We start from the raw sequence: 18,180 nt of genomic DNA on the forward strand, positions 1-18,180 counted from the left end.
GTAACCAGTAAGTGCTTTGTGAACTAGTCAGTAAATACTAGGTGTGGGTAGTATCTAATGTTTTTGAAGCATAAGAATGCCACTAGTTTTGAAACAGCAGTTGTTTTCCTAGGATTAGATGTTTCCTTTTTCTTGTCTTTTAAAATTTTATTGTTGATAAGGAGTCTTGAAAAGTGGTAGAAAACACCCACATGCTTGTCTTGAAAGTATCTTTCAGTATCTTGAAAAAACAGGGTTTTATATCTTCCTGGATGAAGAGCTTGCTGCTTTGAATTTTTTCAATTTGGTAATTACTTTATGGTTTAATAGAGTATGTATTATCTTTTTCTAAGCAATGTATCTGAAAGCAACACTGTTGGTCTTTATGTGCTTAGCTGCTCTTCAGAATTAGCACCCTACTTATATGTGTCTTCCCGTGTACAACTTGCACAACAACTAAATTTGCAATTGCCAGAAGATAATGTAACGACCGAAGCTGAACGTGAAAGAAGATACTGTGTGTTTTTGGCTTGGTTTTGATTGTACAAAATTTTTTCTGGTTTTCTTTTTAGAGACTTACTAAATTGGTGCGGCAGGATTGCTTACAACTTCGACAGCAATTCTTCAACAACAGCAGTGAATATTTTTCAGGAGGTGCGGTAAGACTTGATCCAGAAATTGCTTACCCAAATTCAAGCATTGTCTCACATATCTTAAAATAATCTGTTTGGGAATGTGAGATGTTTAGTTTATGTTTAATGAATGTGTTGATGTTTAGGTTTTTTATGTTATGCTTATGTGTTTAGTGAATGTGTTGATGTTTAGTTTTATCTGAAGCAATTGGACTATAGTTGGAACTTTTATGATGCATCTGTTGGAGGCTTTCCTTACTACTGGGAAACTTGTTTTCGGTAATGTGCTGAAAGCCAATCCAGACTTACTCCTGTCATATCAACAGCATGCTACAACATAATTTTAACTGATAGTGTGGATCGCATATGACTAAGAGTAAAATTTTTAAATCTTCCTTTTTCTTGTAATAGGAGGCTTCTTTCCTACTTTCCTATGCATAATTTATATTCCAGGTTTGGAATTTTTCAGGTGTGCATCAGTTAGAAGTAGTTCTAAGACGTGAGGTCTTACAACATTGCTTCCTTCTCAGTTTTGGTCCATTCGTCTAAAAATAGCTTCTGTGACTGGGCGCTGAAAGGTTTTTTTCTTTCAGTAGAAATCCACTACACTATAGAGTCTAGAAGTTTTTATTAGATCCTTTTGAACTCCATTGTTTGACTCAGTCTGCGGACAGTGAAATAATGTTATTTACCATGGCTGGATTGGATTCAGGCTCGTGTAAATTGAGATATGGCGCTTGTCAGATGATACCGTACAAAACTGGTATTGAAGAAGTTGGTTTGGTTTACCCTTGACAGGCATTGGACTGTTTCACAGCTATGCTGTCCAACCAAGGGAGCAGACAGAAAATTGCAAAAGTTATTGGAAGTAAATTAAACATTTCCAAAAAAAAGGTAAGTTGAGCTATAATTAACTTATGTTTATTGGTAATATTCCATAACTTGCAATTTTTCTAGTGATCAATTTGAATGTGTTCTGCTATTTTTCATAAAATTATGCCCATCTCTCTGTTCCAAATGCTTTTTTTGCTCTCTGTACTATCACAGGATCTATGTTTTCCTCCTGTTTATTTTCAGGTATGTTTTCTTCTCTGAAAGTTCCAGTGAACCTGTTTCAGATTGCAAATGGCCTCATTAGGCAAAAGAATGGTCACACAGCTGGAGCAAAGGCACTGTTGCCTAAGCACATGATACTGCTAGATACATAGAGCAGTAAAGAATGTGGTTTTTCTTTGGTGGTTACAGTGAATTAAATCACTTAAATGAAGAGATCAGAAAGAAACATCATCTTCCTTACTACTTGTTCTGTAATCGTTGATTCCAAAATCGAGTCTCTCTCTAGAGCTTAGGAACTGTCTATGTATTAATAGTGTGGGATATAAATGTCTGAATTACACAAAATCATTACTTTGTCAGCTATGTCTGACTATAGAAGTTTGATTGCGAAGAAAATTTCCTCCTTTGTTACTTTAAGATGGAAAAACTTGCCAGCTGGGCGGACAGGTGGATCCTCGAATCTTCTATGGATTTTTCTGTTTATTCTTCTTACTTTACATTATTTCAATACAGGAGTGTATTGTTCTCTGCCAAGGGCAAAATATCCATGTTTACACAAGATTTTTTTGAGGGATGTTTGTTGATTATTAAAGATAACTGTTTCCAGGTTCAGGTTTATGTAGTTGAACTACCATGGAAGTAGATGAAGTAGAAATATAATGGCATAGACATAGACCCATTACCAAGTTATTAAATGGAAAGACATTGTTTGTGCATGCGATAACACTTCTGAGGTCCTCAGAAGATGATCTTCTTAGGTGATGAGTATGTAAAACCTGCAAAACCTAAAATCTTACCATGAAAAGTTAGCTTGCTGCAAAGTAATACTGGTAGCATAGCATGGGTGTTCTTAGTGTGATGTTGCCTACAACATCAGTATTGGAAATGTTGACGTTTTCTCCACAGGTAGAGTTCTTCTGTGAACTCTATAAACCAGAAATTCTAATACGGGAACAAGAAGTCTCTGTCGGAAGAGTGCATCTCATGAAGAAGCAAACCCAGGCTCTCACTGTACAAAGGTAGAATATGTGGTAATTTCCACGTGAACCAAAATATTTTGTGGTGGAATAGAATAGATGGGAAGTCATAGGATTTAAAAAGTGGAATTTGGATGTTCTCACTGTAATGAAAGGAATGTGATGAGTTCTTTCTCTTGTGATCTAAGTCTTACCTTGTGTATCTTCAAGACTGTCTGCATCATACTTCTGGCAGTCAAAGCACGGAGATTTTCAGCTTCTGTTGAATTAGTTTCTTCAAAGCACTGTGGATCCACAGCTGCTGTTACAAGATTTGATGAATTTATCTTTGTAAAGGGAGATTTTTGTAGTATGTGGCAGTAACTCCACTGAACAGGAATTTCTTTGGAAAACCTGAATTTCTAGGTTGTATCTTGAGAAAAATAAGTATCTTATAAGGATATCTTGGAACTATATTTTCCCAAACCTGTTTTTTCAATGAAAAAAAAAACCTAAATTCAACCACTCACTCCTCTTGAAACAAGCTCCTTGGTAAATTCTGGTTTTTAGTTGCTTGCTTTGTTTTTTTCAGAGCAAAACAAACCTTTGCTGCCACACGGCCATCTGCAGTATTGATTGAACAGCTTGCTGTTTGTGTTGTCAAAGGAGAGCCTGTGCTTTTGGTTGGTGAAACAGGAACTGGCAAAACCTCGACTGTTCAGTACCTTGCGCATATTACTGGTAAATAATGTGTGAAGACTGTAACTTATACGAAGGTGATTTTAAAAAGAACAAAGAAACAAAACAAAACAAAAAAACCAAACCCGAGTTGATTGTGCTTTCTATTTCTGTTTCAAGGACACCATTTGAGGGTTATCAACATGAACCAACAAAGTGACACAGCAGATCTGTTAGGAGGGTGAGTCACTGACTACTGTTTTGTGCCTTCTGCGTAACAAATTGGCAGTATTGGAACAAGCTTCTAACAAATATTGTTGTGTTGTTAAAGAATTGTTCTTAGACACCTGTTTCATGTAGCATAAATGTCTTAAACACGTTTGCATGGAGAAACCTTGTTGTCCTTGCTGAAGAACAGAGGCAGTTTCACTGAATTGTGTGCACATGTGTGTATGTGATGAAGTCATTTAAAAGTACAACCCAATGTCTCTTTAAAAATGGCTAAGCTGTTCAATATAAATACAATGAAATATTCACTGGACATACTGGTTGGTAGTAGTAAAAGTATTTGACTTACCAGGGTGGTCCTGTCTTTATAAGATTGCCTCTTAAGGTGCATTTAAATATGTGCAATTTTACATCACTGATGTAACTGGGGAAGTCAGAGTTCCTTCAGTGTTGTTTCAGTAACTCAGTTTTTTGTTTTGGGTTTGTTTTGGGGGTTTGTTGGTATTTTTGTTTGGGTTTGTTTTTTAGTTCACAGATGCTAGTTCTTGTTCTTGTGTCACAAATAAGTAACTATTCTTTTGCTTCTCTTCAGTTATAAGCCTGTGGATAACAAGCTGATCTGGTTACCTCTGCGAGAGTCCTTTGAAGAACTTTTCTCTCAGACATTCTCTAGGAAGAAAAATCAGACATTCTTGGGACACATTCAGACCTGCTACAGGCAGAAACGTTGGCATGATCTGCTAAAACTAATGCAGCATATTCATAAATCTGCTGTTAATAAGGAAGCAAAAGAAAATGCATCAGGTGAGAATTCAGACTGATCAAATACACATCATTAATGGTGAACCATTGCAAAGAGTAGGTACGCTGGTGAATTTTTTTTGTTGAATTTGGGTTTGTTTATGGTTGGTTTTTTTTGTTTTTATCACCATTTATGACATCCTTTCTTCTGGTTTTGAAAAATGCAATCTGTGTCTACATAAAGACATTCATACATTCACAATACTGTTAGAATAGTGGTTGGGTTTTTGTTTTGGTTTTGGGGGTTGGGGTTTTTTCCTCTCTTTTTTTTCTAGCTCATCCCTGCAGATAGCTATGTCTGACAGCCTGAAGGTTGACTTGTCTGACCTATGGTGCCCTTAACATCTGATATCCACTCAGCATTTATTGGTTTGTGGTCTGGATGAACAGTTTTTGTTGTTTGTGTTAGTCTTCTGTGTGAATGTATTCTTAATTTATCTCACTCCTGGAATTTCCTTGGGTCTGTTTTAGATCCTGCTTTAAAAACAAAACAACAAAAACCCCAAACACAAAGCAATAGCTCTCTTAGGGTAGTAATGACTTACAAGAGCTTGCTGATGACTTGGTTTTACTGCCAGTGATGCTGGCTTGCATAGTGCTTTAATATGTTTCACTGTGGTTTTGTCTCCAAATAACAGTTTTTCTTGTTTTGTACTTCACTACCCACTTGGGACAGAGGCAATGTTGGTATTTTGTGGAGTGGTTTCTGATTCTAGGCTTGCTGAACAAGTGAAGTTGTAGCTTTTGTAAAAAGTTGAAGTAAACTTAATTATGAACTTTGTCTCCCTGCTTCTTTTAACTGGTTCTTTTGAATATGCAGATATTAAAATAAAAGGCCACAAATGCAAAAAAAAGAAGTTTTAAAAGACCACTTCTTCCAAGTATTGACAATCCTACAATAAAAACAAGCTGAAATCTGTAAATTGCAAAGCTAGCAACTTAAGTCATTGTGATTCTGCATATACCTCAGGTTGTAGCTTTAAACAAATAATTGAAATAAGTGCAATAGTAAATAATGTTGTTTGATAAGCAACAGTGTTTTTACTGATACTGAAGTGTTCGTTGTTAATGTGTTCTGTCATAAGGCTTGTAATTTTTGATTTGTTTTTCTGAGATGTCTGTCTCAGAATTAGGAGAGTGGTAACAGCCATGCTGGAACCAAGAGCAGCATAACTATTTGTTCCTAAGCTAGAACATGCTGGAATGAATAGCAAATTATTTGTACCCACATATCAGTAGTGTTCAGCTAAATTGAAAACAAAAAAACACAGCAAAACTTAATTTTTGGGGTTTTGTTTGTTTTAATTCATGAGATATCATCTGTACAACCTGAATGTTTTCATTGCTCAGTCAAGCTTACTCTTGTATCTCTGCTTGAAACAACCTGATTAAAATACTGTTGTTAAACACTTTTTGTGCTATTGTTCTGATGGTACAAGCTAAAATTTGCTCTGCTTGCAGGTTCACCGCTGAGGGAGAAGTGGGAGGCATTTGGTCTTAAACTGAATCATGCTCATCAACAGATGAAAATGACAGAAAATGCTCTTCTCTTTGCATTTGTTGAGGTATGTAGAAATTTGCATTTTGATGATAGGAGGAGTAAGGAGAAGCATTTAAATTAGTATTTTATTATTATTATTATTTGTAATCAGTAATGTGTGAATAGCTTCCTATTCCTACAAGAATCCTGCTGTGAAGTAAAACTTGTTCCATGATAACTCTGTAGAATGAATGAAGCAGCATGCTTCAGGGACGTGGTGGTTAAATGCAGGGTGGGAGAGTGTTTTGTGGTCACACAGTAATTCAGTGCTGTATAATAGGAATTAGGACTGGTATGATTGAAGAGTGTCAGCAGTATGCCATATCTTTTCAAGTATATGAGATTAGAAAAAAACATCTTGACCAATTTCCAGGAGGACGTGCTCTTGCCTAGGGATTTTTGTGAAGGATTTAATATTAAGAAGCTATGCTGTTTTATCTAGAAGCGATTTTTCGAAATGTTTCAAACTCATGATATAATATTCTAATGACATTGTGTGATTAGGGGTGACTGTGTTGGTTTATGCATGCTTGTTTCTTGTCACCATATGAGACTGAATATATGCGCTCAAATTCTGTGTAAAGTGTGTAAAATGTTGACCAGTCCTCTTTCTAAAAAATACCTGTATGAATAGTTGGAGAACCTCTGACTTAAGTATAGTTTTAATTAATAAGATAAAGTTCCTTAAGGAACATAATATTGCTTTCTTCTTTGGATTTCTTTAAATTAACTGTCTTTATTCTTGTAGTGGTGTCAGTGAAGCTTATGCACCACAGTGATGGATGTCACTGACAGGTAGCATTGTACAAATAAGAGATCTTAATTCTGTTATATTTGAGCCAGTGTAAATCACAGCTGATAATGGTGATAACTGTCTGACTTCTGCAGTTTGCAAAATAATTGCTGTTATTGAGGGAGAGCAATAAAACTGCTGTTGCTGTAAATGGTCTGAAATTGCCATTTGTCTAATCAACCCACATGCTGCAAAACAAGTATTTCCAGTATACAGATGCTTCAGTTAATATAGCATTGCTCATGATATAATTAACAAATTGATCTTACTTCTAGGGTACTCTGGCACAAGCAGTAAAAAAAGGAGGGTGGATTTTATTGGATGAGATTAACTTGGCTGCAGCAGAGACTTTGGAGTGCCTGAGTGGTTTATTGGAAGGATCATCTGGGTCACTGGTGTTACTAGACAGAGGAGACACAGGTACTGTTTCTGTGCTTGTTTATGCCCTGTCTTGCTATCCAGTTAGCTGAATTCTTTATCATATATGGCAGAAAGTAAGTTGAGAATATTTACCACTAAAATGAGCGTGTGCAGAAGAGAATAATGTTTTCTTTCTAGACTTCATACTTTTATACAAGAAGTGGGAGTTTTAATTCACTGTGGTTCAGAAGATTTCAGCATGCCAGATGTAGGTTTTGCGTTTTTGTACTCTAAAAGGAGCAAAGCTCTTTAGTGCCCTCAGTAAGTACTGCTTCTAAAGACTATTCAAGGCATGTAACTTTTTTTTTAAATAAAATTGAGGTAGCTAGATGGATAAAGGCATGGGACATGAGGTTCAGTTGCTGCTGTAGTAATTATCTTTCACTGATCCTGTGAATATATTCTCCAGCTAGAAATAAGCGTACAACGCTTTTGCTTTTTCTGAGTCATTGTGGGTTGATCCCAGCCAGCAGGTAAGCATCCATATGCTGCTCACTTGCTCCTCCCACCCCATCACCCCTCAGCAGGATGAGTGGAGAGTAAAAGCAAGAAAACTCATGTGAAACAAGTGATGCAAAGGCAGTCACTAACCAGCTCACACAAACAGACTAAAGTCCAGCCAGTCTCTAAGCAGCAGCCACCTTGGGGAAAAAAAAATTCACCACCCCTGCCTCCTCTTCCCCAGTTCTTATTGCTGAGCATGATATTATATGGTAGGGAACATCCCTTTGGCCAGTTTGGGTCAGCCAGCTGTCCCCACAGTGTTCCCTCCCAACCTTTTGCTCCCTCCTAGCCTAACTGCTGGAGGAGGGAGAGCAGGGGAGAGAAAAAGAGAAAGCCTTGAGGCTGTGCCAGCACAATTCAGCAATAACCAAAACATTGGTGTGTTCTCTACAGCACCACAGGGACTGCTGTGAAGAAAGTTAACTCCTTCCCAGTCAGAGCCAGTACAGACGTAAAGGTTAAAAAATGCAATTGCTGAGTATTGTTTTCTGGAGCTACAGATAGACACAAATGTTTATGAGCTTTCTAGACTGCGTTTTCTTCCTGGCTAAGGGAAACACTGCCATTGTTCTGAAAGAGACAGAAGGAGTTCCAGGTTTAGGGCTTTTAAAATATTTGAAATATTTTGTGGTGTTAAAACATCCTGCTATGCACAAATAAAAGTCAGAGTTTCATTTGCCTCTGGCTGTTGTGAAAGTGCAGAGGTACTTCTAACGAAATTACATGGGGTTGTTTTCTGAAAACTTTTCACCCTTGCATTTTAAGAAAATGTAGTTTTGCAGTAATAGAAAACTGACTCAGATTAAATATACCTACTTTAACATAATAAATACACTGTGTTTAGCATTACCCTTATGTCTCTTATTTCTGTTTTTGTTTAGAGCCTCTTGTCCGTCACCCTGATTTTCGCTTGTTTGCATGCATGAATCCAGCTACAGATGTTGGAAAGAGAAATCTTCCTCCGGGAATAAGAAACAGGTAGGGAATAATGATTCTGTGGCAGAATACTTAGTCACTGTCTTTTTCAGAGTTTTAACTAGCTTCACGAGTTGACCCAGTGAAGAGCACCTTATTTGAAGCCTGGGGATGTAAGTCTGAACTCAAATTAACTTCCTGCGAGAGGTACTTTCCGCATCATGGTGAAGGTTTTTCATGAAATAGCATCAGGAAAATACTTCTGTAAAGTTGCTGAGCATGAGCAAATGGTCTAGCAGTACTGCAGAGTGCTGTCACTGGGGGCAGGGGAATGATCATTCTCTACAATTAAGCTGTCAGTGTCTGGAAATGCTACTGCAGTCGTTTGATACTGATGGGGTTAATAGAGAGATGGGACTGTTCAGGAGCCTTTCTTTCAATAACTCAGAGGTGCTGTATATCCAGGCTTGGTCACTCTGAAGGAAGGTGTTCTGCATGGTGGAGCAGATGTGTGATACTCAAATTATTTGATGTGAAATCTTCAAACAATTAAGCTGTAGCCAGGAAATTGCAGTTGTGGCACATCCATTCTTCGGTACTGCCTGTTTCTGAATGCAAAGATCTGCTTTTATTTGATGCAGTTTCCCTCGTGAGTGCCAAAAGTCACATGTGTAAGTCTCTCACCAGATTCATAAATGCTGTAGAGAGGCACTAACTATATGTAACTAGTCATTTATAGTTATTAATAGCGAAGTAATGTTCAGTTGCTATTAGCTCACTTAACTTAGTAGCAAAAGGAAAGAAAGTGTAATACAGAAGAAAGGACACTTCAGCTTCAGCATGCCTTGTTAAGTTTAAATGAATTTGTATTTCCATTTGTCAAAAACATCCACCCCTCTGAAGTTAATGGCATTCCTCAGTTGTTTTGGGTTTGCTGTGGTGTGTTCTAAGCTATTGTTTCAGCTATAATGCATGGTATTGGAAGGGCTGCAGACTAATTTTCAAAACCTTATGCAAATATACTGGACTACGTAACAGTTAGAAAGTCAGAAAGTATGTTCATTAACTAGAGCTACCAGTGTAGTGTACTAAATATGAAGCACTCTGTTGACGTATTTAAAGATACTCAGAACTTGAGTGAGCCTGTGTTTTGCTGCTAATTTTCCTTTGCTTATTTGTCAAATTTTCTCATTTTGTCATTGCTGAGCTGGTTATTTGTAAAAGTAGAAAACAATTTGGATATGCTAGTCAGAACAAAATTAGAATGGGTGATATCTTGTTAAGTGTCCACTTTTTAAAAATAGAGAGCACTAGAGAGCTCACTTTGAAAAGTGCTTGGGCTGTGTCAGTGTTCCAGTGTTCAGGCTGTAATGTTTGGATATCTGTTGCAAAGCAGTTAGAATTTTAGTTTTAAAAAATACAGTTCCATAGTTTATTTTCAGTCTACTAAGTTAAAATAATGCAGATAAATTGCTTGGAAGTATTAGTAGTGATCTTTTGGTTTTTAATTACTCTGGTTCTTGAGTCTGTGTATAGGTAGTTTGGAAAGTTGTTACTCTGCTCTTTACAAAATTCTAGATGTGTATGCATGCAAGTCATATATAATATGATTTTTTTAATATAGTCAGATGTCTTAAGTGTTACGGGTTGCTTTGATTCTTACAGGTTTACTGAAATTTATGTAGAGGAATTGAGAAATGAAGGAGACTTGCAAGTTCTTATCATGGATTATCTGAGAGGCTTGAATGTGAACAAAAATACAGTACAAGGAATTGTGAAGTAAGTTGGTTGTAATCTCTTCAAATCTTTGAGGGAATAAGTCACAAAAAGAAAGTATGTAACTGTAGTCTGTGGTTAGACTGTTTTGGAAAACCCCATAACGCTCCCTATGCAATAGTTCACATAGGCTTAGGAAATGGAAGAGCATAGACATCCATCCTCTTCATTCTGAAGGTTTCTGTTCTTGTGGGGAGGAGATTTACTTTTTCTTACTCAGAATTGCTTTCTTGATGGCACCAGTTAAAAAGTAGTATTGTTGTTGCAGGCCTCTTTCCCATTTGAGAGGCTAATAAAATGGTTTGTTTCTGTAGATCATACCAATGAAAGTTTTGTGTGTTTGTCAAGTTACCCTTCTTTCCCTAGTTTAAGGTGTACTCTCTCACTGCATTAACCTGCAGAACTACTATAAGTTTGGAATACTTTGAGTTTATAGCCATTCTCTGTATATCAAGCTTTCTCAAAAATAAGGTTCTAAAATATTCTGTTGTTTTGCTTCACTGACTGTACAGATGGCAGAATTTGGCATGGCTTTCCTAACCTGTGAAAAAAGTGACAGTTGGAGATAGGCTTAAGTGTTCATACTTTGGATTTAATTCCAGTGGTCTGATTAGTAATAGTACAATCTAACTCTTTATTTTTGCAGCTTTTATTTATCTGTGAGAAAGGAAGCAGAAACAAAGCTGGTAGATGGAACTGGCCACAGACCTCACTATAGCCTCCGTACACTTTGCAGGGCACTGAGATTTGCAGCATCTAATCCATGTAGCAGCATACCACGCTCACTGTATGAGGTGACTACCTATGTTTGGGTTTGTTTCACTACAAAGACTGTTTGGGTGTAGGATGATGATTCTCTTCTAAGTCCGGTATTGAACAGAAATGATTCCTTAATATTGTTTTTTTCCCCTAATAATTTTTCATTTTATCACTGAAAATAATCTTCCTTCTTAGGGCTTCTGTTTGAGTTTCCTGACACAGCTTGACAGAGGTTCTCACCCAATTGTTCAAAAGCTAATTTGCCAACATATAGTCTCTGGCAACATCAAAAGCCTTCTCAAGCAGGTAGGTAACTAAGCCTATATAGAACTGTTTATTATTCAGAGTAGAATTTATTTTGAGTTGTCCTCTTTGCCTTTTTCCTTGAAATTTCCTTCTTTTAATCTTGTTTTTCGTGTTACAAAGATAAGAACTAGAATAAAAAAAGTAATAGTTCCTTTGTAATGTTTTACTTCTGCTTGAAATGCCCATATGTTAGCTAGTTTGTTAATTTGAAATCATATGGAAGTCTGAATAATTACAGCATTGTGAATGTGGGCAGCTTAATACAGTACCTCCAACTGTAAATCTTTCACAGACTTTGAGGAGCTTCCACAGGCTTTTTATTTTTAGACTGAATGCAGAACATATGGATACAAAGTAAACATCTGTGCTTTGTCTCTAATGGGAAAGGAAGGATCTTGCTAAGTGCTGGAAGCCCAGCATGAGTTTGCAGAGGGGACTGGGCAGGTGGGAGGAGGAAGCCAGTTGTAAGAGACAGGTATTTGTTTCAAAATAAAACACTTCATATTAGAAAATGTGTATGAATATAAAAAGATAGAAGCTGACTTCCTGCTTGAAAGCATACTTCAAAATTCAGTGCTAGGACTCTTGAGACATTTTTATTTTCCTGGCACTGGCAAAGATTCTTGCTTCATGACCTTGAAATAATCTGGTCAAGCTTTTTTGTAGTTTGCATTCTGTGACAAGGGGACAGTGCTTACCGCAGGAGTGTTCAGGGATTAATTTAAAATGGCTTCTTATAGAGTATGTTGCCGTGGTGTAATAGTAGTTGTCTTCATTAGCAAATTAAAACTCATTTGTATAATCTGTTATTTCTGTCATGTCTCCTTAGCAAATACCAAAACCCCAAAGAGGGAGTTTTATACTAATAGAAGGATACTGGATTTCAGCTGGAGATAAAGAACCTACTGTAGATGAGATGTATGTGCTAACCCCTTCAGTTAAGCTTAATCTGAAAGACATTGCCAGAGTTGTGTCTGCAGGGTAAGTTGGTTTGAACTTTTCTATTAAAAAAACTAAATTAAAGATGTTTATTTGGGCCTCAGGTGTTGCTGTCTGTCTAGCCTTTATTGTTTGGCATGAGTACCTATTTTCCCTCTACAGTTAAATTTTCATTATACAGTGACTTGAATTCATACCTGTTATTTCTTGTCTCTTTAAACCGTCTTGCTGCCATGCTAGTTTTATTTAAATGATAATCTAGAAATTTGTAGTTAGATTAACCTGTTTATTTCACACTGCTATGTAAAACTTGCCGTGGGTAGCAGTTAGCACTTGGGAGTAAAGTTACTCATGTTCCCCTGTTAGCATATGATCTTGGATACTCCAAAGTTTGGCGATGTAGATCTGTGAAAGTTTCAAACAATGTTGATATCTTGTACATTGGAAAGATATGACTTGTGCTTCTAAACCACTACTTTGGTTACCCTTTTTAGGACTCATCCAGTACTGATTCAAGGCGACACCTCTGTTGGTAAGACCAGTTTAATTCGCTGGTTGGCTGCTGCTACTGGGAATCATTGTGTAAGGATTAACAATCATGAGCATACTGACATCCAGGAATATATTGGCTGTTATACATCAGATGCCTCTGGGAAGTTGGTATTTAAGGAAGGTGAGTGGGCATAATTATATTTACTCCAAATTCCTGTCTCGCTCCACTGCTTTTTCCTTTCTGCTTAACTTGTCTGGTTTATTGCAATAGAGAAATGGCCTGTCATAAAGTTAGTAGTTACATATTATGAAGATCACTTATGTGAATTTCAGTGAATTCTTAAGAGTTCATGTTTGTCTCATCATACTTGTCCTATTGGACATGAAGAAGATAATTCAACAATTTAAACAATACTGTTGCTTCCATCTCTGGATTAGATTTTATACTGAGTAAAACTGGTTGCTAAAAGTCTGAATGCATACTTCTGTTGCATTTAGTTTCTTAGATTTTTATCTAGGACTTTTTCTGTTCCTTCCAAGGCATTCTTATAGATGCAATGAGAAAGGGTTACTGGATTATTCTAGATGAATTGAATTTGGCTCCCACTGATGTTCTGGAGGCTCTCAACCGTTTGTTGGATGATAACAGGGAGCTGTTCATTACTGAAACCCAGGAAGTTGTCAAAGCTCACCCTCGCTTCATGCTGTTTGCTACACAAAATCCTCCAGGACTCTATGGTGGCAGAAAGGTCTGTATAATCTCTTCCTTTGAGTAGCTATGGCTCTAGGGAATTAATCCTTCTTGTACATAGAAGTCTGATGTGAAAACTTTCTGATGTGTAGCACAGCATTAACATGAAACTGTCAAGAGGTAGAAGTTGAGGTGGCTGTGGACTAACTTTCAAAACAGCTAGGTTCTGTTTACATTGGCTATTCGTTTTGCAGATACCAATTTCTAGTTCATTCTTAGTAGCTGAGATTTAAGTGCTTTACTGAGCTGGAGTTCATGTAGATTACATTTGACTTGGCATTTCTTGCTCAAGAGCACCGGCAAATAGATTTGATTTAGGCTGCTGGTGTCCGTTTTGATTGGTTTTGGCTGGAACAGTTGATTTTCTTCATAGTGACTGGTATGGTGCTATGTTTTGGATTTGTGACCAAAATGGTCGATAGCACGGGGATGCATTAGTTATTGCTGAGCAGTGCTTGCACAGAGTCATGGCCGTTTCTGCTTCTCACCCCACCCCACCAGTGAGCTGGCTAGTGGTGCACAAGGAGCTGGGAGGGGGCACAGCTGGGACAGCAGACCCCAGCTGACCAAAGGGATGTGCCATACCGTATGACATAGTGCTCAGCAATACAAACTAGGGGAGAAGGAGGAAGAGGGGGATGTTCAGTCTTTGTTTCCCCAAATAACCATTGCGCCTGATGAAGCCTTGATTGCCTGGAAATGGCTGAACACCTGCCTACTGATGGGAAGTGGTGAATGAATTCCTTGTTTTGCTTTGCTTGTGTACACACCTTTTGCTTTACCTACGGAACTGTCTTTATCTCAACCACAAATTCTCTCACCTTTACTTTTCTGATTCTCTCTCCCATCGAATTGTAGGGGGAGTGAGCAAAGTGGCTGTTCTGTTTGGTGCTTAGATGGTGCTTAACTTTCTTTCGATGTTCATGTGTATGTGCTAATTTATATGCTATGGCACTATCCTTATTTTCTTTGGATGTGCAGGGGAAGATACATGACATGAGGAATATCAAAGGAAAAAGTTCAAGCAATAGTATGTTCTCATATTTTAGGTTTTGTCCAGAGCCTTCAGAAATCGTTTTGTGGAGCTGCATTTTGATGAACTGCCAAGCTCTGAACTGGAAACAATCCTGTACAAGCGATGCAGTTTGCCACCTTCTTATTGCAGCAAGCTTGTCAAAGTCATGTTAGACCTGCAAGTATGAGAGTCTCTCTTCTTTTTGTAGAAGACATGCAAACATATTTCAGCACAAAGCGGTAGAAATTCCTTTGGAGAGGCAAGGTGTTGCTAGCTGGCAGATACTTAAAAACCTAAACCATAACTGATGGAAGAGGACCCACCAAAGTACTTAGTTCACTGGTTAAGGCAGAGAATAGAGAAGGTGTTGTCAGATTTGTGAGACTGCTAGCAGAAAAAAAAAAATACTAACCAAAGGCCTTGGAATTTGATGTGTAGAATAATCCCTTACTCTGGATGCAAAGTATGGTATTGAATTTGTAGCTGTCTTTGGCTCATGCTAAATTTGGTATTGTGTTTAAGCAATAATTTTGGATGTGTTCTGAGACTCCTGTGTTTAACAGGCATTTAACCCTCAGTATGTAGCTACGTACTATCTTGTATTTAAAAGCGATTGCAGCAACACAAACCAGACCATGCTTCAAAGTGCTAATACGTATTTTGGTGTAGAACCTAATCTTTTGCTTGGATTTTATTTTCTTCCAGGTACCTATTTTCTTCTTAGTTTTTTTATTTATAATATTTTGTTCCTGGGTACCTATCCAATACCTGCTTAAAGGTAGTTTTGAGTTAGGGAGTCATGACTGTACAAATTTATTTTTTTTTCCATACAGTTTGTTTGAATAGTGTCACAGCAAAGATTAGCTTTGCTCTAAGTATTTAGACAGGTTCATGAAAAAATGGCTCATGTTTTGTTCTTATGACAGTCTTACCGCAGAGGTTCAACGGTGTTTGCTGGGAAGCATGGGTTCATTACCCTGCGGGATCTGTTTCGTTGGGCTGAAAGGTACAGATTGGCAGAACAGCTGGAAAAGGACTATGACTGGCTTCAGCACTTAGCAAATGATGGTGAGCCCTGCTACATCAGGTTAAAGTATCTGTAAATTGCTTTCTAACCCCAGTTCTAAGTATAAATTTTTGTTGCTGATTAACCACTGATTAGTAATTGCTTTCTTCCTCTGTTATATAGGTTTTATGCTTCTGGCAGGCAGAGTCAGGAAGCAAGAGGAGGTAGATGTTATTCAGAGGGTCCTTGAAAAACACTTCAAGAAAACACTGCATCCTGAGTGTCTCTTCTCAGGGGAAAGCGTCAAAAAGCTACTGGGTGAGTTTCTTAGAAGGACCACGCTGGTAGTTCCCTAGATGTGATGGAAGCTGATGGATTGCTTTGTGTCCTGCAGATAAATCCTCCACACAGATGTCAGTGATGGACAGAGATTTTAACCATATTGTTTGGACTCAAGGGATGAGAAGACTTGCCATTTTGGTGGGACGAGCCCTGGAGTTTGGTGAACCCGTACTGCTGGTGGGAGACACTGGGTAACCTTAATTTTCATTATGTAGTTCCTTTTAGTGTTGCACCAGCCACTGAGTCGGACACAAAATGTTTGTGTGGGCTTCAGTGCTGCTTTACCTGGGATAGTTCAGCCTCTGTCTAGGCAGACCTGCAAGTTTTTCATTTCCCTATTGAGGAGAAGCAATTACATCTACATCAGCAGAAATCTTGAAGGGGATTATCTGCATTATGTATAACTACGTAGAAATTATACGGAAAGTAGTAAAAATGAAAAGAGCTGACTTCTGTCACCGCTTTTCACAAGATGCCCTGTAGAGTCTCACTGTGCCTCACTGGAGAGACTGCTTTTGGGGAATCTTGATACTTGTGTGTTTCAGAGCACCTTCACTTTACATGTAGGAAGGCTATATTCAAGCTCTTAAAACTACTTCACCCCTCCCCCACTGCTTCATATGCTGTAAAGGAGATTGTGGCAGTGGATGGTGTCTGCTCCTATGCTGGTTATAAATCTGGAGAGTTATTTTTTGTAGGAGAGAAGGGAAGAAAAATGCAAGAAAAGCGAGTAAAATTATTTAGGTAATAAATGAGAACTCTAGATACTCAGCAGTTTATATCCTCAGACTTAGGCTCGGTCTAGACATGTAGCATCTCCAGTTTAGTGCAGTGTTAGGCTAGTTGAGTACCTGTGGGGGCAAGCTGAAATAAGTTTGACTTTAAACCTGCAGAAATCCATCAATGCAGATACTGATTTAAATTTTATTAAAGGCATCTTGCCCAACTTGGCAACAGTAGTTGTGCCAAAAATGACTTCACTTCGCATACATTTCTTTCAAGGAAAGGAGCAGAAGGAAATCTGCATGCTAGTCCTTGCTGCATAGGTCTTCAACAAAAGTATGAATCCTGTCCAAAGTGAGCTGATTGGTTTGGGTTTTTTTATTCTTCCCTTTCAATTAAATTACTTTGCAGGTGTGGTAAAACGACCATTTGTCAGATCTTTGCAGCATTAACAAATCAGAAGCTATACTCCGTGAACTGTCACTTGCACATGGAGACGTCAGACTTCCTGGGAGGACTGCGACCAGTCAGACAGAGGTCAAAAGACCAGGTTTGTCTTGCATAGATAGCAGTTTGGATGGTGTGACTATGGAAGCAAAAAGTAGCAATTACTGATGACTTTTGACTTCCTTTTCCATTTCTTAGGAGGAATCTGATGGTTCTAGACTCTTTGAGTGGTGTGATGGACCCCTTGTTTTAGCAATGAAGGAGGAGGGTTTTTTTCTCCTTGATGAGATTTCCTTAGCGGATGATTCTGTACTAGAGCGACTTAACAGGTATGTTTTAAATGTGTGAGTATTAAGTATCCTCAGTGTGTCTATTCATTATACAGTGTGAACAGGGTAAATCTAGCTTCTTTTAGGCAGATTTGTTTCATGGCCTGGGTAGGCTGCTGTCTTCATTGTTGTAGGTCTTGCTGGAAGGGAGAATGACCCAAATAACTCGGCCTTATTCATGTTTCAACTTCTGTGCCAGTTTGCTTTGGTTTTCTGGTTTTCATCTGACAGAGGTGCTAGCTTTAATCACAGTAATTAATTAGACAATTTGTGCTGTATGCAATTTTAATTACAGCTGGGGGAAAAGATAGTAAGTTAAGACAAGATGAAACTTCCTTGTCTTACCTGTCTTGATGTCTTAACATACCTGGAAAAATGAAAGGGACTTCAACTGAAAAGCAGATGTGTATATGTTTGCTTGACATATACTGGTACGCTGAATCGTTGGGTTTAAATGCTTTGGTTGGTGCCATTACTTTCCATTTGGCCTTATAGTGCTGCTGCAGACTGCTCTGCGCTCAAATTGCTGTATTTGTTTCATCGACAAAGATAAGATGAAAGTGTTTCCTTTATTCAGTAGCTCAAGTCCCTGGATAAAGAAATTAAGAACATAAACCCAAGTTCAGTTGAAACAGTTTAAACAGCATTTGAAGACAGTTTACAGCATTAGTCAAATTGGAAACTAAAAGTAAAATCTCCAATTTACCATCTGTAATATTCATATTTTCAGCCTGTCAGTGAGCTCTTGAAAATGATGCATCTTATCAAATCCCAGAAACGTCTAGTTTTTTTC

At 37.9% G+C, this 18,180-nt stretch overlaps 1 protein-coding gene across 1 annotated transcript in view; it reads left to right on the forward strand.

Moving 5' to 3' along the window:
• MDN1 (midasin AAA ATPase 1) overlaps window positions 1-18,180 on the forward strand; it is a 103,729-nt gene that overhangs the window by 19,380 nt on the left and 66,169 nt on the right. Inside the window, exons 11-31 of the mRNA XM_080389312.1 lie at window positions 552-633; window positions 1,410-1,505; window positions 2,574-2,686; window positions 3,216-3,364; window positions 3,482-3,542; window positions 4,122-4,333; window positions 5,792-5,895; window positions 6,939-7,083; window positions 8,469-8,565; window positions 10,168-10,281; window positions 10,925-11,072; window positions 11,233-11,343; window positions 12,173-12,324; window positions 12,777-12,955; window positions 13,315-13,523; window positions 14,575-14,721; window positions 15,467-15,608; window positions 15,730-15,864; window positions 15,941-16,079; window positions 17,023-17,161; window positions 17,257-17,387. Of these exons, the coding sequence (XP_080245438.1) occupies window positions 552-633; window positions 1,410-1,505; window positions 2,574-2,686; window positions 3,216-3,364; window positions 3,482-3,542; window positions 4,122-4,333; window positions 5,792-5,895; window positions 6,939-7,083; window positions 8,469-8,565; window positions 10,168-10,281; window positions 10,925-11,072; window positions 11,233-11,343; window positions 12,173-12,324; window positions 12,777-12,955; window positions 13,315-13,523; window positions 14,575-14,721; window positions 15,467-15,608; window positions 15,730-15,864; window positions 15,941-16,079; window positions 17,023-17,161; window positions 17,257-17,387 (2,805 nt within the window). The remainder of the gene's footprint in view (window positions 1-551; window positions 634-1,409; window positions 1,506-2,573; window positions 2,687-3,215; window positions 3,365-3,481; window positions 3,543-4,121; window positions 4,334-5,791; window positions 5,896-6,938; window positions 7,084-8,468; window positions 8,566-10,167; window positions 10,282-10,924; window positions 11,073-11,232; window positions 11,344-12,172; window positions 12,325-12,776; window positions 12,956-13,314; window positions 13,524-14,574; window positions 14,722-15,466; window positions 15,609-15,729; window positions 15,865-15,940; window positions 16,080-17,022; window positions 17,162-17,256; window positions 17,388-18,180) is intronic.

The sequence above is a fragment of the Falco punctatus genome (genome assembly GCF_963210335.1).
Source record: "Falco punctatus genome assembly, chromosome: 5".
Taxonomy (NCBI): Eukaryota; Metazoa; Chordata; class Aves; order Falconiformes; family Falconidae; genus Falco; species Falco punctatus.